Below are 24,174 nucleotides of genomic sequence, written 5' to 3'. Positions count from 1 at the left end.
TATTCATGAAATAGCCTATTGTATACATTTTCAGAATGTAACGATGTATACAATTCTAATTAATTTACATTATATAATAAGACATTAACCATTTTTAGCAGCTTATTTGATTAAACAATACTGTACAGTATTTACATCTTCTGTCAAGTATAAACTGGGACGTTTGTGTTGATGGTGATGTCATTTCCTGGACAGAATCAAAACATGCAGCTCTATTAAGAATGTCCTCTAGTGGACGTTCAAACAGGAGAACTTTGAAAACAATCAGCTGTTTCCACTGATTCAACTGTTTGCTCTGTCATGACTCAACAGATATGAATTCAGTTTAATGTTGACCATCTGCTTACAATAAGTATTTAACTAGGAACACAAAGCTCTGAAAATGATAGAACTGGAGTCACCCCTCAGCGGAGCATGTTGAGGTCAGGCCAATTTTATGAACATCTAGTATGGGGAAATTAATCTTTTATTATTTTTGTTCATCGTCAACAGACAGACATTTGGTTAGAGTGGCAAGAATACATATTTTGACTGCTGTGCACCTGTTGTATTGACTTGAGTCAAATACTGTTCCTCACCATTTGATGAAATACAAAATGTGACGCAGAGACAGAGGAGCATGAAACAAGCTGTTGTTTAAGTGTCTGCAGGTGTTATATGACTCTGAAGACAATAGCAGTTGAATGACACTTTATTATGAAACAAGATTATTTGATACAAACATGAAGAGAACACTTCAAATATAGGGAAACCACGAAACATTCTCAGTCTGGATTCAGGCAGCATGATTCTAGATTTTGGCACACATAAAGGCCTGCAGTCTTTTCCTCGTTGAGAAATTATTTTTTTCTTTTAGTGGTAGCGCTGAGCGACAAAAGGGACATTTTTGCCGGCACTTTGTTATAACCCGTCTTGTCTGCTATCAGTCCTGCCATCTCTGCTCCTGCTGGACCTTCTCAGAACATCTTGGCGGCGTTTTTCGTTCAGAAGCTGTTGGATGCGTTTGTTTTGTGTCCGTTCCCTGAATGGTGGCAACCGTGGCACAAAGTAGCTGTGTTGCCCTCTGCTGAGTTCCCTGTCCAGTCCAACAATCTGGTACTGTACTTCATCCACCGAGTTGTTCTCCTTTTTAGACGGAGTGAGGAGGGATGGGAACAGTGAGGGTGACGGCTCACTTACTGTTTGGTTTTTTTGAGCAGGACTGCTCCTCCCCTCTGATGTGTTGCTTGGTGATGGTGTAGTGGAGTTAATGCCATCAGTCCCTGCCAGGTTTGTGGTAGAAATCTCTAGGACTGCAGTTGTCCTTATTGGTACCAGTGACTGATTTTCACCTTCAGACGGTATAATGGGAACCACAGTTGGAGGTGATGTGGAAGTGGTTGTCCTGTCAAGTATATCAGGTGGTGTAGTTTCCGGCCAAAGTCTTGCAGTACCTGTATTAGTGGTACTTAAGTTGGTGACTGTCGTGCTTGTGCCAGAATCAGTGGTGGGTCTGTTAGCGGTAGTTTCAGGTGTGCCAGAAAGATCCTCATAATACTCATCATAATCACTGTAATCCACATAAAGAAAGCTGGTGCTGCTCTCACTGGTGGGAGGCAGAGTGACACTGAAGGAAAGCGACGGAGTACTGATTATGTTGCGGATGACTGGGCTGGTGTACGACCACGACGAAGTGAAGACTGAAGTCCACGCCTCTGTGATGGAACTCCGAGCACTAAGAGAAAAATTATTTCGCATTTTTAAATGTAATGTAATGTTAAATGTAATTAAAAAAACAAAAAAAAAAACCTCACCAAGCATTAAAAGGCATCTTCAGCACTAAATAACTGTGACAGAACATTCCAGATGGGTTTTACTCACCTGGTGCTTGGCGGGTTTGTGCTGCTGAAGGTGACATTGCTGGAGCTGCTGGAATTGTCAGAGTTGCTGATATTCTCCTTGCTGCAGGACTTGCAGCACATTTGGCGGTACCCTGCGTTTGAGCAGTACCGAGTCAGAGCCTCCATTCGACAAAACACAGAGCGGTCGGCACGACATTGCTGCCCTGGAGACAGAGGGATAGTTCAGTGTCTAAAGTTTGGATGTGGGGGAACAGAAATAAGATGTTTCACAAATTACTCTGTCTGAGTCCCTCAGAAGAAATGGACAAGGAAAAATAGTGAAGGGGAAGAGGAGGAACATGATACGAACAAGAGGAGACGGAAGGAACAAGCTTGCAAGGCTTACTGGAGGAAATCTTTGGAGCCGAGAAGTTTGTGTTGGACCTGGACAGCCATTGAACGATGGAATTTTTGTGGTCGCCTGCAGGAAGAGACAGAAGTGAGGATCCAGTAGCTCCCAGTTCCACCACAAAATGGCAAACTCGTCAGTTGATACCTACCGTTACAGGGCGGGGCCTGGCAGGTGCGTTTTGTGATTGGTCTGGGCTCGCTGCAGTTGTGGAATGAAGTCCCCGGACTGGAACACACAACCTGACGCTCTTGAGTGCCATTCCCGCAGGAAACCGAACACTGCGAGTGTAACCATTCCACGATACAGACAAGAAGGGAGAGAAATTCCAAGGTTAATGGTACTTTGAGGGACTTTGTGGTTGAAATTACTTGGTGGATGTGGTGGAAATCAATTCCTATTTTTTTTTTAAAAAAAAGCAAATCAGTAAAGTGCCATCTCATTGGCTGGTCATACCCGGGTCCAAGGCCCTCTTCTCCACGAGGCTGGGCATGGGAAGCGGTTGCAGGTCTGTTTTCCCACTGGACGATTCTCGCCACAGAGTTTGCTGGGGACAGATCGCTCCTGCTGCTGTCCCAAACTTGCCGTTTGCTGGCAACTCACCCAGCGCCGCTGCCACCCTGTCTGACCACAGGAGGCGCTGCAGGTCTCCCACTCGCCTGTCGCCCAGCTATAAAGGCAGAACAAAAGGTTCAGCCTCCCTTGAGTTAAAACACATGTACCTACCGTGTCTGCCGTGTGCACATGTTACCGTGGTGGGCTGCAGGCGTTGCTGTTGCAGTTGCGGCTGATGGCTCTCGGTTTGTTGATGTTGGAGCAGAAAGTTCGTGGAACCATTTTCCCATCAGCCTTCCTCCTGCAGCCGAACCTGGTGTACTGTTTTCCTGAGAAGAAAGACAACGGACAACTGTTACCATGGCGATACAGCCTACTGTTATTGAGACTGCCAGTAGTCCAGACCTCCTCCACAAGGTTTGGAACAGTGGGACCATCTCTTCAGAGCCCACTCATAGAATATGGCATCCTCTGTCAGAAGGTTGGACTCCAGTGAAGATCGAAGGCGGTTTTGGATGATATATTTATAGGACACCGTGACCTTGGAGTCGCCCTGGGAATGGACCTGATTGGCAGGAACAAGAGGTTCAGGCCCAAAGCCAACAGTCCAAGTGTCTGACGTTGTGATGACGGTGATGGACTGACCATGAGCAGAACTCCATATTTCAGAGGCCCTGTTGTCTGGATAGACTCTTTTTCCGCAGTGTTGCTGTACTCCCACATGACGCCCTTCTCTATCACCACTCGGGACACTGGGTGCTCATCCTCACTGTTGAGGAAGAGGTGACTTGTTTCCTGGTTCTTTACCGCTGGGGCAGGAAATAACATGGGTTCTCACAAAACCTGAAGCTGAGTTTTTGGAAATGAACTTCACCTCCCTCCTCTTACCCAGGATGTGAGGTGTCCCCTTGAACTCTTGGACCAGCAGGTGCCGGGCTCCTTTGGGGATTTCCAGGATCTTTAGGTAACCTGCATGAAAGGAAGGATTGTTTATAGGGATCATGTTTCAGTTGCCCAGGGAAGCATCTAGTCCCTTTATGAGGTTGACCTTGTTTCTTGGTGCTACGAGTGAAGTTTCCTTTGACAATCTTGCAGCTAGTGTTATCTCCTCCACAAACACCACATCGATCTTCTTGTTTGTCTGAAGCAATGTGACCGTCACAACCTACATGCTGTATAAAAAAGCAAAACAAACAAACAAATCAAAAAAATCAAGCGGACATGAGAGGAAACATGGAAAGGTGGGAAGAAAACCATGAGAGCTAAAAGTACTGTCACAGATGTTTGGTTCAGGTCAACACACTCTCAGTGGAGGTTCTGATAGGTCTGTGTTCCTGGGTGTGAGGAGTCAGTTAAAGGACACAAGCTGACTTGTCTTTTCTCAAGACGTGGTTCACAGCAGTGGACTGCAGTGCACCATCAAGACAGCAACCCTCCCATTATGAAAGGAATCTTTTTGCAGTGAATCCTGGCACTGTCTGTCCCATCAGACTGTTTTCATTTAGCCCAGTCAAAAACTGCACATACTTGGTACAAAAGCCAGCACACAAACCCATTAAAGCAACAACTGGATGAGACTATGGCGCCCATATGATCAGCGTCGAAATCTTAACATTCATCATGTTTCTTGTTTCCATGCTGCACCGCAGTACACCAGACCACAGCGCTCTATGCCAGACCACCACATGGCACAGCAGGAACCCCATCATATAAAATCCAACATAGAGAAAAAATGACACCATGAAGATTGTCTGGAGAAGCTCAGAATCAAAATAAAGACCTCACACTCTCCTCGGACGCAGAGGCTGTGGCTGTCCGCATAGGAGCACGGCGTCCCATCATGCACTATTCTGTTCATGAAAACCACCGCGGCAGTTTCCTTGGACTGGCAGTACAGACGACAGCGCTCATCGGCTGCAGACACAACAACAACAGACCACAGCAGAGTCATAGGGTGGAACATCTAATTTGAACCTGCAGGACCTGAAGTGAGAAACATTAAAATATGTCTGAGACTATAAAGGGTTAAAGAGAAGAGAGGCCACAAGTTTCCTTCCAACAACAGATTCCTGAATGATGAGTTTAGCATGCATGCTCACACACACACACACGCACGCACACACACACACACACACACGCACACGCACACACACACACACACACCGCAGAGGAGACTTTTTTATCTAATCTTTAAGTTTGTAAAATGGAAAGAATGTGTGTAGCTGTTTGTGGTCAGGGTGTTGCATGTGTGTCACAGTATGTGTGTATCTAAATATATGTTGTCTGTGTGTATCATAAATGTATGCGATTACGATTACCATCGGGATGTTGGTACGGCAGCCAGTGATGTTTTCTTCCATCGTGCTCATAAAATGGATCCCAGGCTTTACACTGTTCCTCCCTGAAAGAGACATGCAAAAATCAACCTGCAGTAACACACACACACACACTGATGTGCACACAACACAAGCTGACCTGGGGTCAGTCTACAGAAAGAGACAGCTCAGAGAGGTGCGGCTGGACTGACCTGAAGTCGGTTAGCGGCGGACACTCCTCTTGGCTGCACAGCTGGAACTCAAAGCTGTTTCCAAAGCAAGTACGCCCCCCGTTGGCTGGACTGAGCACAATAACAGGTTAATCTCTCTAGAAATCGCATCTCAGCTGACTCTTAGCATTGCAGGCGATCAAATGCTCACTCACGCTGGGCTGTCACAATGCCGGGCTCGAAACCTGACTCCGCCCCCACAGGTTCTGGAGCAGCTTCCGTATGGACTCCATGTTCCCCAGCCGCCATCTTGTCTCAGCATGTCTGCTGTCACCTTCATGCAGTAGCCTTTGTAGCAATGCTGTAAGCACACAGGGGTGAGCATGGTCGAACATGAAGGCTGAGGTCAAGTTAAATGTACCGGATACAGGTAAGGGATGTGCTACTTAGCGTGTTGGCATGCTGTCCAAGTTCAACACAAAGTCTTGTGACCCATCAGCATCTGTTTGCACAACATGCAAAACTGGGCCTGACCAGATCAGTCAGAACATCAGTATTGTCGGGGGAGCAAAAGGGTTTTGCTGCTGACTGTCACCTCACCTTCCCTGGTCCACACTTGGTCCCGTCAAGCGGCGGCCCTTTCTTGGTCTTGCAGTAGAAAGGATTGTTGTAGTCGCTGCACCACAGCTGCTTGCACGGTTCCAGGTTTGTATACTGTCGTGCAAACACAGCGCAAAAAACACTGACACACGCATGCAACGTCACTTCACCCTCTGCTCCTTTTAATTATCCTTCGTGCGATGGCATCAAAGGTCTCAGACAGAAAGATTTGACTCACTGCGGTGCACAGACTGTATCCCGGCCCAAAGTCGAAGCGACACTGCTGGTCCATGGAGTACTGAAAGCCCGGCAGCTGAGGCAGAGCTGGCCAGTCGTGGTTAAAAGGGTCATCGCGGAGACAGTCGTAAGAGCTGAGGAAGCCGTCAGAGAGTCAAAGGCAGAAACAAATGAGTTTTGCTATCCACAGTAAAATTTAGTTCCTCTACTTAGTACCATTTCAGAGATACCAGCAAGTACTACCAATGCTATTAGCCCTTAGTACTTGTGTCAGTTATACTAGCAGTGCCAGTAGTGTCTGTTGTATCAGTAGCAGTATTTGTGTCAGTGGTATAAGCACAACTTACTCCAGGTACTTGTGCAACTCCCTCCAGCTGCACCGTGACCAGTGGTATCGATGGAAGGTGGCCTGGACCTGCGGAGACATGATGCTACCCAGTGGCACATCATCGTCGCAGTCGTTGGCCTCGCCGTCATGTTCCATCCCCAGTCTGAGCAGGAGGTAGAGAGACGGACGGGTAAGCCCGACGTTGTATCTTCTCCCTAAGACAAGTCCAACCCAGTGTAACATTTTGTGTGTGTCTTACACATGTCCTGTTTCGTGAGCAGCTACAAAGGCAGAGGAGAAGCCATCATCGATGACGAGGACGCAACTGCGATGAAGCTGACACATTCCTGTCACAGGAGCGTAACCTGCCGGCAGAGGGTCCCAGGTAAGCGAAATACATTTGCTCTAGTTGGACCAGCGTATAGTAGAATACTGAACTGGTAGCATAATGGCCGCTGTAGTGGCTGTAGTACTGGTGTCGGATGGCCTGTTTTTGTCTTAAGCATTAGCGTTGATTGCTTTACAGTGGGAGCGGTGACTGGTTTGCAGCGCTAACAATGAACGAGTGACTAGTTAGCAGCATGAGTGGCCGGTAAGCAGCAGTACCCTGCATGCCAGAGGGGCCAAACTCCTGCCTGGTCAGGTAGATGGTGTGGTCGTGTTGCTCAGCTTCGCTTTGCTCCCTCTGCTGGAGATACGACCATCCGCAAACGTTCTCCAAACTTTTCTGAGGATTCCCCACGGAGATCAACTGCTGGGACTGAGCACACACAGCCACTTACCGTCACGTCACATGTCTCCACATACGTGTCATGTTTTTCTCCATGTTTGATGGATGAGGAACAGCTCTTCAATAAAGTGTGAGTTTTGCTGTGTCTTACCTTTGATGGAGACAGCATGATAATTTTCACCAAAACAACATTCATGTTTGTACCTAGAGAAGGCTCCTGGTAGATTTCATTGACCTGAAACACACACATGCACCCATATGATCAGTGTCACAATGTTAATGTTCATCATGTTCCTTGTTTCCATACCATGCTTCCATGGTATGACCTCACAGCGCTCTCTCTCTCTCTCTCTCTCTCTCTCTCTCTCACACACACACACACACACACACACACACACACACACACACACACACACACACACACAGTGACTGTTGATGTTGCTGTCAGGTGACTAGTAAGTAACAACCCTTACGGTAACGTTTCACCAAGACTCGACGTCACAACATGCTTCTAGACTTTTTATGACTAGAATTCTGAAAAGTTGTTCTGATGGTTTTTTTTATTAACTCCAATCATCAGAGCAAAAAGCAAAGACCACTTTTTCTCTTGAGTCGACAGATCCACCTGAACGCACACTCACTATGTTCATGAAGGTCAGTAGGTACTTCTGAATGTGATCTCGGCCATGAAAGAGAAGAACCGAATAGTCCACAGCCAGTAGAACCTGCCAGGGTTGGTGGGTGTAGGGGGATATGATCGCTTTAGTAACATTAAAGGACAAAAAAATGTTATCTGTGATAAAATAATGATAGTTAACCTCAATGTTAAACAGCTCAGCCTCTTCAATGTAGCGTCGTTGTCGTCGTGGAGAAGATGCAGATTTCTGATTGAAGTTCAGAGAACCCAAAAGAGCCCCTACACACGGACCACAGATGGACAGCACTCCAGGTTAATCACATTTCACTATATTGTAATAAAGACAGAAATTCTAGATGAAATGACATCATGCTCTTTCTGTGGTGGGTGTGTCACTTCCTATTGGCTACTGCTGAGTGTTAGCCAAGCATGTCCGATTTCTCACCTCGAATGAAGTCATCAGTGCTTTGATTGACAGCAGGTGTGTTCTTGATAATGGCTGAAGAGCGGTAAACAACATGTTTTCTCCCTTGCTCTGCTTCCCCCTGGGATCCTCCTCCTCCCAGCCGCTGAGCCAACGGCTCGATGAAGAACTCCTCCCCACCCATCCGGATCATACCGGCCTGCAACGCAGAGACCCATCTCATCTGTGATCTATCTTCATTCCACTGATAATCTGCTGCAAAAAAAAAAAAATTCTAATGGGAGAGTGTGAAGCCGCTGGATGGTTAAAGTCCAAACACACTGTTTGTTTGTTGAGGAAACTAAATGATTTTGGACTTTTTTGATTTTGGACTTGGATTGATCAGGTCAGGGCTTAACCAGTTTTTGGCAGTCTAGATAGGTTCTTTTTTTAATTTAAAGTCACCAGAAGGGAGGATTTTCTGATGAAAGCTGTTGCTGGCATACAGTTCATAGTTTAATAAAGCCACACCCCCAAAAGTAATAGATTATAAGATAAACACAGTTTCTGGAAACTCAAACAGTTTTGTCAGCCTCTAGCGGTTCTTTGAGAAAGTGCAGCTATGGAACACAGGAAGTTGTGCCAACTGACAGCCTTCTGTCAAAAAGGCCTTGGAATGGACTGAGAGTCAGCATTATTTCAGAGTGAGTCAGCAGTTTCCAGCCAGAGCTGACCGACGTGTAGAAGAGGAGCAGCTGCGATCTGCATCAGGGAATATTCCGGTTCCTAAACGCCTCATTGCTCCATCACATCTGGATTCTATCAGCTGTGCCGTCGAAAATGCCGACGCCCTCAAACACAGCGAGTCTCTGCATGTCGTCATGTTTTAAAGAGTTTCTTCTGCGGCTACAGGATTTATTTTGACTCATTTTTCAATATTTATGATGTCCAGTTGTTTTTGTTTGCAGTATTTATATACATGTTTCTAGGGTGAATGTTATTAATAGACTTCCTGTTTGAGCTTCTGCACAGGAAGTCGCCAACATTGACAATTCCACTGATTCCACTTTGTGTTTCATCTTTTTGGCATGTCGTGTATTTAAACTTGTGTCTGAACAGCAAAACATTTGATGAGTGAGGGGAGGGAAGTAATGACGATGATGTCAAGTATGCAAAGTAAATTATCTAGTGAAAAAGGTGAAAAGAAACTGATGGCGAGGAGGAAATGAGATGGGGTAAAGAGGAAGTAATGAAGAGGAGTTTCTGAGAAGAAGGTGATGAGGAGTGATAGTGAAAGTATCAAAGAGGAAATAAATGAATGTGACCTGATAGAGAGGAAGTGAACGTTTGGAGGGCAGTAATGGAGAAGTGATGCAGAAAACGACTTGCGGGAGATTGGCACCTACCATTCCATCACAATTGCAAATGGCTACAGATGTGTCCTCCATGTTGGACACCTGTCCTGTGTAGAAGCAGTCAGTGTCTCCTATTGGCTGAGAGTGTCTGTCTCCTGACTCCTCCCACCACTCCACGGTGGCAACGGGGGCAATGAGACGACTGTTGGGACGAAGCCGTAAATGCAGGTCGTGACCGAACAGCGAGATGTTGTAATAAAGCCCCGCCTCTTTGTCCATGTAGCTCCGCCCTCTGCTCTGATCGGACAGAGTTTCATGCAAAGAGTCTGCCAAAGTTCCTCTTTTGCTTCTGCCCTTGCTTCTGGAAGTGGGTGTGTCCTGTCCCATGTGGTTGTGGTGGGTGGAGGCTGATGTTGACAGCACACGCCCATTGACATCAGTCTTGACTGGATGTATGATGGCATACTCGGACAAAATCTGGTCAAGGGAGTCTGAGAGAGAAACCAAAGGGCATTAGCAGTCAGCTCTGTGATGCAAACGTGACACTGTGGACGTGTGGAGAGGAGTCGTCCTGTCGGCGGCGAGAAAAAGAGCCGGCGCGGTGAATCTGCGGTGAAGCTGCTCCACATTGACGCTGCGGACTCAGGATCACATTTCACCTCACACCAGAACTGAACCCAGATTAGAAACAGCAGGAAACATCTGGACCAATCAGAGCACAGGATGACCTCACCGCGTGTGTGCATGTGTGTGTGTGTGTGTGTGTGTGTGCATATGAGTCTGATACCAATTTAACAGGGAAGAGTTCCTCTGCTTCTGTGTGAGGTCATGGAGGTCAATGCACGCACGCACGCACGCACGCACGCACGCACGCACGCACACACACATAAACACAGAATATGATGAAACAGGATCCGAATAGCTCACATTCCGCAAACACCAGTGATGCATAAACACGAAGATTTATGGAAAAAATGTGACAACGCAGATGGAACAGAGGAACCGACTTCATCTGCTGGCGTGTCGACAGCAGATGTGGGAGCGCCAAGTGTCTGTGGACGGCTGCTCAAAAACAACAGAAGAAGATGAAGAAGCAGCAACAGCAGCAGCAGCAGCTGGAGGAGAACCATCAACAGGCAGAAGAGTGGCATCACCACCGGGGTCGGTTGCTGCAGCGGCTGCAAAGGCTAACAGTAGCACATTCAAATGTGTGGTACACTCCCGCAAAGTCTAACAGTCACAGATGGTGGAGTATGAGCACCTCCACTACCAGCAGCAAGAGCATCGACAGTCTTCTTTGAAATTTGCATAACGTTACAGTCGCACTGATGTTACACCAGCGACACTAAGGATGGAAGAACCAGCAGCCGTGCTGCAGCGTGGTCGGCGCCAGTTCCATTGACGTGGTGTCGTGGTGAATCCTCACCTGTGTCGTCAGTGATGCAGAATGCGTGTGTGGAGTCGGTCAGCAGCACAGAGACAATGAGCAATAATAATAATCCATCATGCAGTCGCACCATGTTGATAGTTCAGAGAGGCAGATGGACTGACAGACAGGCAGACTGATGGGAGACAGAAAGACAGTCAGTCAGGCCGGTGGAGGCAGACAGACAGAGAGAGAGAGAGAGAGAGACAGCGTTAGTGTAGAGACTCAGACTGAAGTCCCTGACTGACTCCTCCAGTCTGTCCCGTTGGCTCCTCCCACTGTCCGACTGTCTGCCCGGGTCTCCACCCCCTCACTCATCTGTCTCTCTGTAGAGGCCAACTACGTCGCAGCAGCTCCCCCTTCTGCTAAAGAAACAGCTGTGCACTCCACCCCGAGGTCGCACAGCTGCGCCTCAGGTTGACAGCAAAGCACCAGCGATGGAACTTCACCACATAGCATGACGGGATCAGTGGGGGAGCCCGTGAGTCACTAGAGGTCACCTGATTCAGGTATTTGTTTGTTTTTTGAATAAAAACCTCTGCTATTATAGCTTCAAACTTATCTGTTTCCTCTGATAAGACAGATGATAACAGATGATATTTTTTTGATCGCATGTATTAGTGTGATTGGTTGCTGACTCAACAGCAGCAAATGTGATGTGGCCACAAGAACAGACAGAGAAATGTTTCTCAGACCATTTGAGTTGTTTGGTAAGTGTGCCAGGACCAAGATAGACCGACAGCAACTAGGACTAAAATGGGACTCAGTGGTTGTGTGTGTGTGTGTGTCAAAGATGCCTTTTTTCATCGGCTGAAGAGAAACTGTGGTCAATGATGTGTGTGTGTGTGTGTGTGTGTGTGTGTGTGTGTGTGTGGTTTCCGTGTGGTCTAAAGGCAGATATGAGACCAGCTCAGTTTCCCCGTTTTAGTCTGACAGCCGTTTCTCGCAAAGGTAGGACGTTTATATGTGATATATTTTAACCTAGATGACGCCTCATGCCATCTGTATTTTCATTTGAAGAAGATGTAATCAGTCCGACAAGATGCGTATACAGCCTCCACACAAATTGATTGCTGTGCTGTGGTTAAAGTGTTGTGGTGACATGCATAGGCAGAGCTTTTACATTGGCTCAGCCACTGTCTACCTTTGATCAGACCAGTGTTTTTACAGGTTCACAAGCATGTTAACCTGAAGTTTATCCCCATAAAAATGGGGGGTGGGGGGGTGTGTGTGAGAGGCTTCAATTGTACTGTTGTACATTAACTCGCAAGCAGATACACACACACACACACACACACACACACCCACACACACACACACACACACACACGCGCGCGCGAATACATACACCACTTAAAGTGTGCATTTCCCCCACAGCGATCGGCAGCCGAGAGGCAAAGTAGTGGGCATGGCAGCCATGTTGGCTTTTCCATGATGACGATGATGATGATGATGATGATGATGATGATGACGATGACGATCAGGATGATGACAAATGGTCAGAAATGAGCCGATTCTTAAAAACTAACTGCATGGACGCTGATGACGTCGTAACCTGCTCTCTCGACCTCTGACCCCTTGACCGCAGCTGAAGCCGTCTACGTCATCAGAGTGCGGAGCGGCGAGGCCGTCACGATGCGTCCCAACCTGACGGACGTGGATCGTCGGCTGGTGAAAGACGTGAGGTGGACTCACCGCAACCTGGTGGTCTCGGTGAAGAACAACATGACCATGTGTCACCACGGACGCTGCGAGCTGATGGTTGACGGCTCGCTGAGGTACAGCCGCATCCTCGCAGAGGACGAGGGGAAATACTGGATGCAGGCGTTCGACGAGCACGGCAACCGGGTGAAGACCACGGACGTCCAGCTGCTGGTGGACCCAGGTGGGACCTCCCACCGTTCTGATATCACTGCCACCACCCCTGACTTACTGCCACTGACTTACCACCACTAAAGGTGTTCAAAAATAAAATAAAAGTCAGCCCTAAAACAGCAACGATTGCCTGAGCCGGCCGCAGTGTGTCCCTCTGATTGCCTGCCTGTCTGTCCGTCTGTTTGCCTGTCAGTGGGAAGTAGCAGCGTCCTGGTCCCCACGTTGACGTGCATCTTCCTCATCTTCGTCCTTATTCTCATCGCCCTCATTGTTGTTAGAAGGAGACATCGAAGCACATCCCCGGGTACGACAGCCAATGAGGAGCAGCCTGATCTCATAGTCATGACACTCTGTTGGCAGTTAAATAGTTTAGTTTATTGTCTGTTTGTTTGTTTTTTCAGGCACACTGATGGAATCCGATTATATGACGATGCACGGTAACCGTGGCAACAAGGAGAGAGAGGAGGAGTCCGGTAGCTCGCTCACTGACAGACACTCACCAACATTTGTCGAGGGCAACAAATTCTAACATATTTCATTCTTTACAGTTCGGGGTTCGGGGTTGGAAGCACCAATCCCACCGCAGGAAGAAGACATCTACGTGTGACAGACAATTGGAGCTCAACCTTTTTTGTTTTGTTGAACGTATGTTAGTATTTGTTTTCTGAAATAAATGCACATTTTGAAAAAAAAAAAAGTCACGAGAAGCAAACCAAAAGTGTGAAAACGCGTGTGGTGAATTCTTCTGGTGGATTCAGGTGATGTAGATGTTGAAGGAGTCTTCACTGACACAGACTTAGTTGGATAAAAACTGGTTTATTTGCAAAGAAGTCAAAAGTCAGACAGGCACCATGGAAAGCCTAGGGATGTCTCTGGGCCAGATGTGAGCAACTCCGATGATGCTTTGTTCACATCACCTCTTATACCTCCCAGCAACCAGGGAGGAAGATGCTAGAAGTGGGGGGAGAATGTATGCATTCCATAATTGCATCCCCCTATGGCCATCTGGTTTTAATTTGGTGGCCGTGGGCGACGACAAGACCATATATGGAAACAGACGCCATTAGGGAAGGTGTGCAGCGGATGTACTGATGATCTCCCATCAGGCCATATACATTAGTTCAAATAATGTCATATGCATAGATTCAGATACTACACGCGTGAAACAATGAAGTCACAAGGCCGAACCGGGAGAGGAAATGAGAAACACAGGTAGACACCCACAACCGGAAGTGATACTGAGAGCACAGACCACAACGCAAGATCCCGATCACAGGAGGTTTAGATTTTTATTAAGCATGTTTATCCATGGTTTTTTAGAAAATTAAAGGTCATAAACAGTGTAAGGCTCCAGGGAGTCGAGCCGTGGTAGAAACATCAGCAGCACAAACACAAGAGAGACAAACAGTAAATCCTTCATCCTTTCAACACGTGATCACATGAACGCAGACCATCAGTCTGACGCGTCATCAGAGGAATGTAACCTCCACCTGCCCATCTCTGACTCCGCCTCCTGGTGTCTGCAGGGAGCCAATCAGAGCAATGACATCACTTAATTGGCAACATGCCAGCCATATGTGCTTTTCCATACACCAGCTAATTAAGTTGAATGGGTGAAACTGATGCAGGATGCAGGTCGAGTGGTCTGAAATGATCTGACCAATTAATCTGATTGGCCAGGTGAAGCTTTCCGTGCGATACCTTTTCTGAAGCACATCTGACGTTACAGGGGTGGAAGAGAGACACCTGACCTCTGGCGGAGGGACGGTTCGGGTGTGATATTTACCAGGAAGAGCAACATGTGGTGGATGATGAACTCGCGGGTGAGTCGCATCAGATCCGGGTTCATGGTCTGGAACAGAGTCGGGACGAGGACCACAGCCAGGTTGTGGGCTGACATCTTGTTCACCTGAGAGAACATCTGGACTCTGTGGAGGGACACACCTGAAGTCAGACCCACAACCACTTCATCTGTTTGGAGATCCTCTTTCATGTGACACACGTGTGTGTTGTGTGCGAGCGTTACATGTAGAAGTGTCCAAACAAGGCGTTGAGTGTCGTTCTGTTGTCGTCAGGAAGTTGTCGTATCAGCCGCCTGTATGCTGAAAATCTGCTGTTCTCATCTGAAATCACTACAAGATCCACAGTGTCACTGTAGCACAATGGCAGCCTGGTGTTGTATAAATACTGCACCAGTGCTGTTGCTCCAGTGCTGTCTTTACAGTTTTCCTTAAAGGGCACCTATGATGCTTTTCCACTTTTCTGAGCTTTAAAAACTGTTACAATGTTGAACTCTATCGTCAAACGATGCGAAATCGTCAAATAATGAGGTTCATGCGTTTGGACGTGAGCCCTGCAAGTTGTTGGCCATGGTTCTAAACGCTCTGTTCACGGAGTTATTTTTAAACACTGGGAACGCATTGACGTCAATGCGTTTCGGATCTCCTTTCATGGCCAAGGTCCGGCACCCTCTCGGACTGGTTCCGCCCTCCCCCGCTCCGCCCCGGAAGCGATGTTTTATTCTATATTTTTTAATTTCCCTGATCAGGGAAATTAAAAAATATAAAATAAAAAATACAGAGAGAAGCACCGAAGCACCAAGGACCACAACCGTCGGAGTGGAACGAACAGAGAAAATGGAGGTTTGTTCAGCCTAACTGAAGAGGAAGCGATTTTGACTCGCAAGTTTCACTCCTTATAGCGATGTTCACGCTGCCAGCATGGTAACATGGGTTGTATAGAGCTCTTCCTGCTTTGTGCTTGGTGTGGACGTAAGTTGTGCAGATATTCTTGTCTAATAATAAACGACTCTATGACTGAAGTGATCGTTTCAGCGTCCATATTTTCTCTGCTAGGACAGTGTTTTGATACAAGTCAACAGTATGAAACCAAATCATTCTAAGCCCTATTAAAATGTCTCGCAAAAATACAAAACAAAAACATGGTCGGTACACAAAGTAAAATATATTTCCGGGGACACGGAAGGCACAAAAAACGTCCAGGGACCTTCGGTCCGCCATGCGGCCGTAACTCAGCCCGCGCTGGGTCCGTACGAAGCTGGATTAGCCGCTAAACAGCTGCTAAAGGGTGAAGCCTTCACGACGGTAAGTGTTTAAATCGCACCGGTTTCGTAAAGTTTGCCGTTCACTCTCAACTCTCAACTCCTGCACCGGCAAACTGAGGAAGTGTGGCTCAACAGCGACGAAGAGTGTGACCAATCACAGCTGAGAGGGCTGGGCGGGAGGCGGACACGGAGGAGGCCGGGGGTGGAGTGAAGTAAAACAGACCGATTTCGTGGGATGCAGGAAATAGGAGGAAGCGAGCAGCGTGATACACAGATCTACAAAGCTTTCAGTGCAAAGAATCGTGCGTTGCTGCTCTGGAGGGGCCAGAAATCAAATACAAAGGCCCGAAAATTAGTATAATAGGTCACCTTTAAGTGTTGCTGTTGTACCACTAAAGTAATAACACAGTAATAACAAACACAGAGCAGCAGTATAGTCGCACTGTAGTTTGCCTTTGCAATGTGTTACTACTGAGATGTTATAGGTGCTATGGGTCACTGTGGAGCACAACTGTGTCAATACGTCAGTGTGACAGTAGCGCCACTGAAGTTACACAATCGGGTACTTCGGCATACTTACTGGCAGCGTGCAGCCACTGCTGTCGCTCCCTCTCTGGAAACAAGCTGTCCTGCTGGCGGATGTACTGTTTGAGGGCAGAGCCGGCATCAACCACGCCCTCCTCGTTGCTCTCCAGGGGGGCGGTCTTAGGCGACGTCACCAGAGCCTCCACCAAGCGCGAGACTTTGGTGGCGAGGCCGCAGCGGCGGTAGATGCCCTCCACGTTGAGGCCTGAGAGACAGACAGAGGCGGTCAGTCATATGGGCTGCCAGCAGACAGACACAGAAACACAGGCAGAAAGACCCCACAAACCCACCGTGAGCTGTGATGTGAGAGATGCAGCGCTCAATAGCCGGTGGGACGGATCCCCTCGACTCTGGCTCTATTTGCGGGTAGAGGGACTTGCGCGTTGAGCTGCGATTGGGCGGTGGCGGAGGAGGACGACGTGGAGTTTCTCTCCATTTGCTCAGAGCTCTCTTGAGGTGGTCAAACCAGGACTGACAGCTATGCTGCTCCTCGAAACGGAAGGACAAACTCCTGATGGGAGCGTGAGGGAGAGACAGATCGCAGTCGAATGGAGATTGCGGCAAGAAAAACAAGTTAGCGCTCACTCGTTTGTTCTCTCTTGGGATGAAATGAATGTAAAAGTACATTTTGTGTGTGTTTCTCACCTGTCCGCGGTCGCCATGTTGATGCTGTTTTCGGATGGATCCATTTCTGAAAGAGAAAACAAACACAGACTTGATATTCAGAGGGTTCAAAGAGGGGAGAGGCCGTGTTGCGAAGAGGACAGCAGGTCACACACAACATACACAACGTCCTTCTCCAACTGTCTGCCCTGAACCTTTTAGCTTGTGCGACTCGGGTGTTAGCTGTGAAGCATCAGCTCGGACAGACCTCAGAGGTCGTGATCCATCAGAGGGCGCTGGATCACAATAAAGGCCTGCACAGGGAAAAAAAAGGCCATTACCGTAACGAGTGAGCGCGCCCAGTTCCATCCTCAGAGGCTGTCGCGTCTGCCTGTCGATGGGGTGAACGCTGATGCCGTCGTCCCACAGCAGCAGCCAGACGTCGCAGCGACTCGAGGTCCCGCCCCTTTCAACCGCACAGACTTTGCTGACGGCAGAGGCCCCTCCCACCTCCGCGTAAGTCACGCCCCCCGGGAGAATGGCCTGGAAGGGGAAGACTCCTTTGGTGACGGTGGTGCTCGGGGGGGCTCCTCGCAGAGACAGAGGCCAGTGCGGCACTGACCTTCAGGATGTGAACCATGTGACTCAGCAGCCCCTCCTCGTGGTCGGCGGCGCAGTTCAGGTTGTCGCTCAGTGTCACCAATTCAAACTCGTGAGCTTCTCTGGAAACGCAAGTACAGGAGTCAGCAACCAAAAGGTTCCAATACCAGTAGTGCAAAAAGCAGAATGGCCAGTACCAGTACCATCAGTACCACCGATATTGGTCATCATTTTAAATATATACAAATATTTTGCTGTATTTCTGCTTGCTCACCCCTCTTTGACGAACAGTGAGAGAACCTCTCGCAGGTCGAGAACGTCGCATGCTGCTGAGTTGTTCTCCAGTGAGAAGAGAAAGCGATCGTCTTCCAGTTTACCGTGAAGCTCCACCTCTTCGACGTCGTCACCTGCACACACATGCGCACACAGACACACGCTGGTCGACACGTTTTTTTCCCTTCTTGTTACAAACAACGAGGAAGGAAGTCTTGTGTCTCACCTGCAGGGGCGTGGTCTTGGGCCATGTTGGTTTGAACAGGCTGGTAAGGCGGCACGTCTGCAAGGGAAGGCAGCAGAAAAACAGACCTGAGCCACATCCAAATGAACCGCTACCCTTTTTTCTTTTTTTTTTTTGTTACTCTGCACGTTAAATGAGTGTTACCCATGAACTCGTTGAGTCTGAGCAGCTGCGTCTGCAGAGCCTGTCCTGCCCTCTCCGCCAGCAGGATGGCGGAGGGCATCTGAGGGTCCGAGTGGCTCACCTGTGCACAGGTTATGTCTTCTCAGTACATTTAAATACTTGTTACTGTGTGTGTGTGTGTGTGTGCGTGTGTGTGTGTGTGTGTGTGTGTGAGTGTGTGTGTGGAGAGACTCAGTGCTGGTACCTTTGCCCCCGAGCAGATCAGGAACATGGTTTCTTCCACGTCATCCCCACAAACAACCTGACACAGTCTCTGTAACACAAACACACAAACGCATGCAAAGATATTAGCGTTGCCTGCAGGAACGTCAACATTGGTGTATATGATTTAAGTATCAATGAGTTCAAATGATAACTTGCAAATTAAGCTACAGGTCTCATATATGACGTATGTCAAAATTTGATATCCATTTCTGAGTCATAGCGTTCTGATGAGCAGAACCTGAGTCTAGTACTTTTGCAATGGTCAAGAGTCCAGCCTGGAAGTGGAGGCTAGTCTAGAAAAGCAATCACGACTTAGATGACAGTGAAACAGTGAGAACATAACAGCTCTGACTCGGGATCTTCCTCCTGGGCGAGAGACATGCATCAGTTGCTATGAGACAGACCTGATCCATTGCAGACTGAGAGGACACAAGAGCGTGGACACGTCTGTAGCGCCCTTGGATGTATTTGTCCTTGATGAACTTTGACCTCCGCTCGTCAGACGACTCTGGAAGCAGCTGCTCTGCCCCTGGCACAGCCGGAGCCCATATCTGGTTGGCCAGTCGGTTTCCATAGGTGACAAACAGCTGGAGGAGGAAGGTTTCCTGGCCGTTATTTTGGCGATTCTAAGATTGGCTCACATGCTGTCCTCACGGTCGCTCCCCCACCTGAATCAGCGGTTCTGTCCAGACCTTGTTGTCCATCTTCAGGCTGCGCACTTTGGACAAGCTGCTCCCCAACCCTCTGTGTTGGCCTGAAAACACAGCTTTGTAGTTAAAACTCTGACCCGAGCTCTGCCTGCCATTTGTAATCCCAACACTTGTTATCTACATTTAAGTTTTGTCGTTACGTGCCTAAACTAAAAAAATGTTCTGAAATCATTTAGCATCTGCAAGTTGAATGTGACTGATTGCTCTGTTTGGTTTTAATAACAGTGATTATTTTACTCCTAAAATGTGTGCGTGTGTGTGTGTGTGTGTGTGTATGTGTGTGTGTGTGTGTGTGTGTGTGTAAAAAAAAAGAAAAAAATAGATGTGTGTTGTGCTGTTTAACAAATGAGTTACATGACTGCAACGTCTCCGTTAGCTTGTACCTGCACAAACGTGACAGATGACCAATAGCAGGTTGACTGAAGCCCATTCAGGATTTGCTGCGCCACAGTCACCGCAGACTTTATTGTCAGGGTTTTCCCAAAGGCGCAACGCCACCTGGCAGCAGGACAGGGCACTGGAAATGGTCAAGGACAGCTTGTCCAACCAGTTGGCAAGATCTTTGGATGAATCTACAGATAGACTGCAGGCAGTGGGCGTGGCCAAAGACAGAACAGAGGAGAAGCCAAAGTGGGAAGAAGATAAAACAACGTAAGAAGACAGACATACAGGCAGGCAGGCAGGCAGACAGTGAGAGAGACAAACAGGTGTCCAATCAGGTACCTGAAGGTCTTGTATGGAGTGATGAGGGTAAAGGAGTGTTTTCCCGATGATTTGATGGAAGCGACATTCAGGGGGATGGAGAAGGAGGCGATGCCCAGCTGGAAGCCATCCTTATTGGGGTAAATCCAGAGGTCATGACCCCATACAGCAGCGTAAGCCCGGCTACGTGTGTCCTTCATGGTGATTTGTCCGTGAAGCGGGGAAGAGGCGGACTTTTGCTGCCCTCGAGATGCCAGCAGAGACGTGACCCAACCATCACGAACCTCTAGAAGAAAAAAGAAAAAAGAATGAGGGATGAGGAATTGCGCAGCACCTGTGTCCTCAACAACATGAAGCCTTCAACGATGCTGCCGAATGGCACCCAACCCGCTAGTTCGTACCGTCGCTTTGAGCCATGAAGTCATAATGTTTTTTCCTGAAGTAAACAGAGAATCTGCCCTTTTCCTGTTTCTTCACATTGGTGATACTGGAGACGTGAAAGACCAGCTCGCTGAAACGGTCCTGGTAAATGAAACAAACAAACCTGTCAACGGCCAGACAGAAAGAGGGAGAGGGACAGACAGTCGGTGTGACAGACTTACAGTCCTTTTCTTCCACAGAGACATCAGCTGTCCATCAAACGTGGCCCATAAGACATTGTACCTGTTGAGAGAGAGTACTTGTTCATCCGTGTCTCTGTTTCAACTGATCAGGTCTGGTGTTCCTCAGGGATCTCCTTAATCAATATCCGTTTGCTCTGTGTGTGTGTGTGTGTGTGACACTGAAGGTGATGAAGGTTGCACCTGAAGCCTTTCCAGACGTCCAGCCAGCTGGACCGGACCACGGCGCTCTGCCCTGATGTGTCCTTACTGACGCCCTTCTTCCTGGAGACCCGGATGGTGGCGCTCCTGCAGGAGAAACATTAAAAAATGTGTGCGCGTGTCTGTTTGTGGTTGAGGATCTACATGTGTCTACATCGTGGATACCTTGGCATCTTCTTCTTCCTGACAGACTTCGTTGATGGCCCGAGAGGACGCGGAGGGGGCGGGGCTGGTCGTGTTGGAACCACAAGACCGGGAGGACTGACGGGGGCGCTGCAGAGCACACAACATCAGCGGGAGCTCTAAGCACCATGGGGGTTAACGCAGTACTTTAGACTCACGTGTTGGTGTTTGAAGGATCCACAGCTCCTTCCGGCTGAACGCTGGCATCCTCCTCCTCATTGGACGATTCTGAGTCAACCTCCTCTTGACTGGCCCAACTAGATAGCACAGTTTGGTAGGGGTTGTCCAAGCCTGAAACCGCGAATAGAGTAGTGAGAGAGTAGGTCAGATGGAGAGCTGGTGGAGGTGGAGTCTTGAGCTTGTGTAGAGGTCAAACCCAGGCCCACTCACCACTCCCTTCCCCTGATTGTGCAGCAGCACCCTCCAGTGGTGGGAGTGTGACTCCCGAGTCCTTGCCTAACGTTGACATCACAAGCTTCGACAGCGCACCGACGTCTGCAGACAGAGATGCACTACTTTCAGCCAAATGACTCCATTTCCTGCCAGATTACTGCGGATTACTCACACACACTCTCACCTTTTGTCGTGTGACCTGATTAGCTAAAGTTTTCATGTTTCATTTCCAAATGTGCCAGATTTACCTGTGTGTGTGTTCCCAGTTGTCTGCTGTGAAGGGGGCGGGGCCGTTGGGTAGGCCACAGTTGCTGTTGAGCTCAATGGGTTAGTGAAACTGCTAACCATGCCTGCCAAACTAGGTATTTTAGAAAACGAGCTGACAATTTTTTCTAAATGAGCTAGGTCTGCGTTTGCAGTGGTCACAGTTGTAGTCACATTGTTTGTCGTGGCATTGGCTCTGGCATTGGCTGGGTTTGCTACTTCGTTAGCAGCTCCTGCTAAGCTAGGTATGTGAGCGTCAATGCTGTTAACCATGCTGTCAACTGAGGGGGGGGGGGGAGCCGAAGGGACAGTCGCAGTGGGTACATTGTGACCAATGGAGTGAGCAAACCCTGCCAAAGACGGGATGTTGGTGGCGATGGAGTTGGTTACACTGGTCAGAGTTGGGAAACCAGGGCCGTCGACAGGAGCCACCCCACCTGTGCACACAGTACAAAGTTTAGGATAAATAAATATTAATAAAAAAAAGTCCTCAAAGAGAGCCAGGCCACATTTTCTGTCAAAGTGTAATAGTGTGATAGTTATGTCAGGGTCTTTTTCATGGGTTGAGTGCTGTGATTTTTGATTGATGGTGACGAGCAGGAAAACAGTAACATTTGTGTCAGAACAGAATGTTGACATGTTTATATTCCATAACAAGAAAAGTCCCGGTTCACAAACCGGTTTGGCTGTTCAAACTGCAGCATGCTGAAACGCGTCAGTGGCACTAAAAATAAACTGGACTTTCAGGTTTACGTCTGGATTTTGACTGGATTTCCAGTAAAAGAAATCCCAATTTATGAAAATCATTTGTAGTATCTGGCACTTGTTTCCAAACACAAATCGGTCCATGTTGAATTTGTTGTGTGCGTGTGTGTGTGTGTGTGTGTGTGTGTGTGTGTGTGTGTGTGTGTGTGTTTAACCTGAGCTTGGCTGAAGCGCATCTGAGAAAACTTTCTGTGGATTTTCAACATTCACATTGCTGAAAACAGAAAAAATTACAAGTTTTAATGCTGATCTTAACAATACAGTTGATTCATTTTTTCAATGTTGCTAATGGATTTATTTTAGAGAATATCTAAATTTTTAATACATTACACAGACGGTGGATGGAAATAACTCCTCAGTCCATCTGTGTTTCCATTTACCACCACCAGGGGGCTCAACTCTCTGTATATACTTACATATACTATGTATATTATGAGTGAATGAGCACTCATCAAAAGATCACTTGATGTGTCTGCTATATCCAGTCCGTCTGTCCAGCTGGTTGCTATTTCACTTGCTTGTGTTAAGACTGACTACTGGTGGATTCAGCTGAAACATGAAACTTCAATGCTAACAATAGCTAGTATGCTAAAGACAGTAAGCGTTCCTGAGAAGCACTAGGGAGAAGTGACTTGAATTTGAAACTTTTGTTTGTTCCATTTAAAGTTTTCCTAAAACTCACTTCTCCTCAGGGGCAGAGCTCAGACTGTGCCTCATGTAGCGGGACCGAGGTTTTGGAACAGGTGCTGAAGTCGGAGACAAACTCATCTGGAGGAGACACAATGTTATCATCTCATATACCACAGAAGGATATGAATCTCAACTCAATGGCTTTCAAACTTAAGCAAGATTGTAAACTTACCATCAGCCAACGTCTAGGACTCTGAACCAAAGACCTATAGGAGACCTGCTGGCTGTTCACTGCTCTGTCTGTTAACCTGTCTGACTGTGCCTGTGTTCACCTATTCCTCTCTCGCGTGTGAGCGTGTGTCGATTATCTCTTTCTGTTGTACCTTCAGTCATAAACACTGTGCCTTTAAAGACCAATCAGATTTCATAATCAGACCAGGTGGTTTGCCTGGTCTGGCCCAACCTGCTCCAGGAATGTGTGCGTGTATGCGTGTGTGCGTGCATGCGAGCGTGCGTGTTGACCTGTTACCTGTTCCCTCCACCCGTCTACTGAACACCTTGACTGTTTGGAGGCGTCTTGGAAGTTATGTCATGGTTTCAAAGTCAGCAGCAGGAAGGTTGATTGTGGTGACGTATGTGTGCTTGTTGTGCAGAAGAACATATCCTGAAAGAAGACGTGGTTTTGGGTGACGGTTCCTGTCCAAGACATACAAGCGGCAGTGGCACCTTTATGGTTATCAGAGTTGGCACATGAGCCACAAGTTCAGGGGTAACTAAAGAGAAAGTGCCAGTCAGCTAATTTTTCATTTGAAAAAAATGACATGTGAACACAATTTCTGACTTACTTTAGATATTAAAGCCTCTTTGCCGCCCAAAAAACTAAAAAACAAATCACAAACACTGTTGTAATGTTTTGTTATCAGTTAGCCAAAGTCCACATCCATAAGCAAAGGACTCTTTAATGCAGGGATCACCAACGTGGTGCCCTCGAGCACCAGGTAGTCTCCAAGGACCACATGAGGAGCAGCAGGCCTGTTCAAAAAATTGCACAGCTCGTTGAGCTGCGTCTAAAATTCAGTTTTATCCAACC

The 24,174-nt window shown here is 47.7% G+C and overlaps 3 protein-coding genes across 4 annotated transcripts; 1 reads left to right on the top strand and 2 right to left on the bottom strand.

Annotated features, from left to right (window-relative positions):
- Window positions 1-675: 675 nt before the first annotated feature.
- LOC142892079 (A disintegrin and metalloproteinase with thrombospondin motifs 2-like) lies at window positions 676-11,233 on the bottom strand. The gene is made up of 25 exons (XM_076032116.1): window positions 10,986-11,233; window positions 9,611-10,050; window positions 8,247-8,424; window positions 7,983-8,080; window positions 7,806-7,889; window positions 7,316-7,399; window positions 7,041-7,194; window positions 6,694-6,799; window positions 6,454-6,597; window positions 6,108-6,240; window positions 5,870-5,983; window positions 5,485-5,630; window positions 5,312-5,401; window positions 5,103-5,185; window positions 4,565-4,698; window positions 3,833-3,956; window positions 3,673-3,753; window positions 3,430-3,593; window positions 3,190-3,349; window positions 2,981-3,113; window positions 2,686-2,899; window positions 2,381-2,510; window positions 2,227-2,301; window positions 1,861-2,044; window positions 676-1,714 (listed from the first exon to the last, which is right to left on the bottom strand). The coding sequence occupies exons 1-25, from the start codon at window positions 11,077-11,079 to the stop codon at window positions 901-903; spliced, it is 4,161 nt and encodes a 1,386-aa protein (XP_075888231.1). The 5' UTR covers window positions 11,080-11,233; the 3' UTR covers window positions 676-900.
- Window positions 11,234-11,912: 679 nt separating this feature from the next.
- Window positions 11,913-13,561, top strand: LOC142892082 (uncharacterized). Its single transcript, XM_076032120.1, has 6 exons — window positions 11,913-11,936; window positions 12,363-12,483; window positions 12,574-12,870; window positions 13,054-13,164; window positions 13,262-13,333; window positions 13,409-13,561. Exons 2-6 carry the CDS (start codon window positions 12,417-12,419, stop codon window positions 13,465-13,467), a joined length of 606 nt encoding a protein of 201 aa, XP_075888235.1. The 5' UTR covers window positions 11,913-11,936; window positions 12,363-12,416; the 3' UTR covers window positions 13,468-13,561.
- Window positions 13,562-14,124: 563 nt separating this feature from the next.
- Window positions 14,125-23,489, bottom strand: LOC142892080 (arf-GAP with Rho-GAP domain, ANK repeat and PH domain-containing protein 1). Of its 2 annotated transcripts, XM_076032118.1 has the most exons (26): window positions 23,317-23,489; window positions 23,137-23,222; window positions 22,610-22,668; window positions 21,674-22,126; window positions 21,423-21,527; window positions 21,191-21,323; window positions 21,015-21,122; window positions 20,832-20,936; window positions 20,631-20,691; window positions 20,430-20,550; window positions 20,050-20,314; window positions 19,710-19,909; window positions 19,285-19,370; window positions 19,021-19,203; window positions 18,597-18,665; window positions 18,374-18,473; window positions 18,212-18,268; window positions 17,987-18,119; window positions 17,735-17,834; window positions 17,454-17,655; window positions 17,155-17,200; window positions 16,800-17,020; window positions 16,505-16,714; window positions 14,887-14,992; window positions 14,647-14,788; window positions 14,125-14,380 (listed from the first exon to the last, which is right to left on the bottom strand). In XM_076032118.1, exons 1-26 carry the CDS (start codon window positions 23,317-23,319, stop codon window positions 14,330-14,332), a joined length of 3,405 nt encoding a protein of 1,134 aa, XP_075888233.1. In that variant the 5' UTR covers window positions 23,320-23,489; the 3' UTR covers window positions 14,125-14,329. The 2 variants fall into 2 exon arrangements, with proteins under 2 accessions (XP_075888233.1, XP_075888232.1); XM_076032117.1 differs by having other exon boundaries at window positions 14,125-14,788.
- Between the last annotated feature and the right edge of the window lie 685 nt (window positions 23,490-24,174).

This window comes from Nelusetta ayraudi, unplaced genomic scaffold, assembly GCF_046127955.1.
Source record: "Nelusetta ayraudi isolate G7.1 ecotype Tasmania unplaced genomic scaffold, CSIRO-AGI_Nayr_v1 ptg000033l, whole genome shotgun sequence".
Classification (NCBI taxonomy): domain Eukaryota; kingdom Metazoa; phylum Chordata; class Actinopteri; order Tetraodontiformes; family Monacanthidae; genus Nelusetta; species Nelusetta ayraudi.
This window is presented reverse-complemented; position numbering and strand designations above follow the sequence as displayed.

Excerpts from the sequence above, each read along its gene's own strand:
- LOC142892079 (XM_076032116.1), bottom strand. The coding sequence starts at position 11,079 with ATGGTGCGACTGCATGATGGATTATTATTATTGCTCATTGTCTCTGTG. Across the intron at positions 6,241-6,453 it reads GAGTTGCACAAGTACCTGGA|CTCTTACGACTGTCTCCGCG; the intron begins GTAAGTTGTGCT and ends CGGCTTCCTCAG. Across the intron at positions 5,402-5,484 it reads CGGCATTGTGACAGCCCAGC|TCCAGCCAACGGGGGGCGTA; the intron begins GTGAGTGAGCAT and ends TATTGTGCTCAG.
- LOC142892082 (XM_076032120.1), top strand. The coding sequence starts at position 12,417 with ATGATGACGATGATGATGATGATGATGATGATGATGATGACGATGACG. Across the intron at positions 12,871-13,053 it reads CCAGCTGCTGGTGGACCCAG|TGGGAAGTAGCAGCGTCCTG; the intron begins GTGGGACCTCCC and ends TTTGCCTGTCAG. Across the intron at positions 13,165-13,261 it reads ACATCGAAGCACATCCCCGG|GCACACTGATGGAATCCGAT; the intron begins GTACGACAGCCA and ends TTGTTTTTTCAG.
- LOC142892080 (XM_076032117.1), bottom strand. Across the intron at positions 20,315-20,429 it reads CTTCATGGCTCAAAGCGACG|AGGTTCGTGATGGTTGGGTC; the intron begins GTACGAACTAGC and ends TTTTTCTTCTAG. Across the intron at positions 14,789-14,886 it reads TTGTTTGGACACTTCTACAT|AGTCCAGATGTTCTCTCAGG; the intron begins GTAACGCTCGCA and ends GTCCCTCCACAG.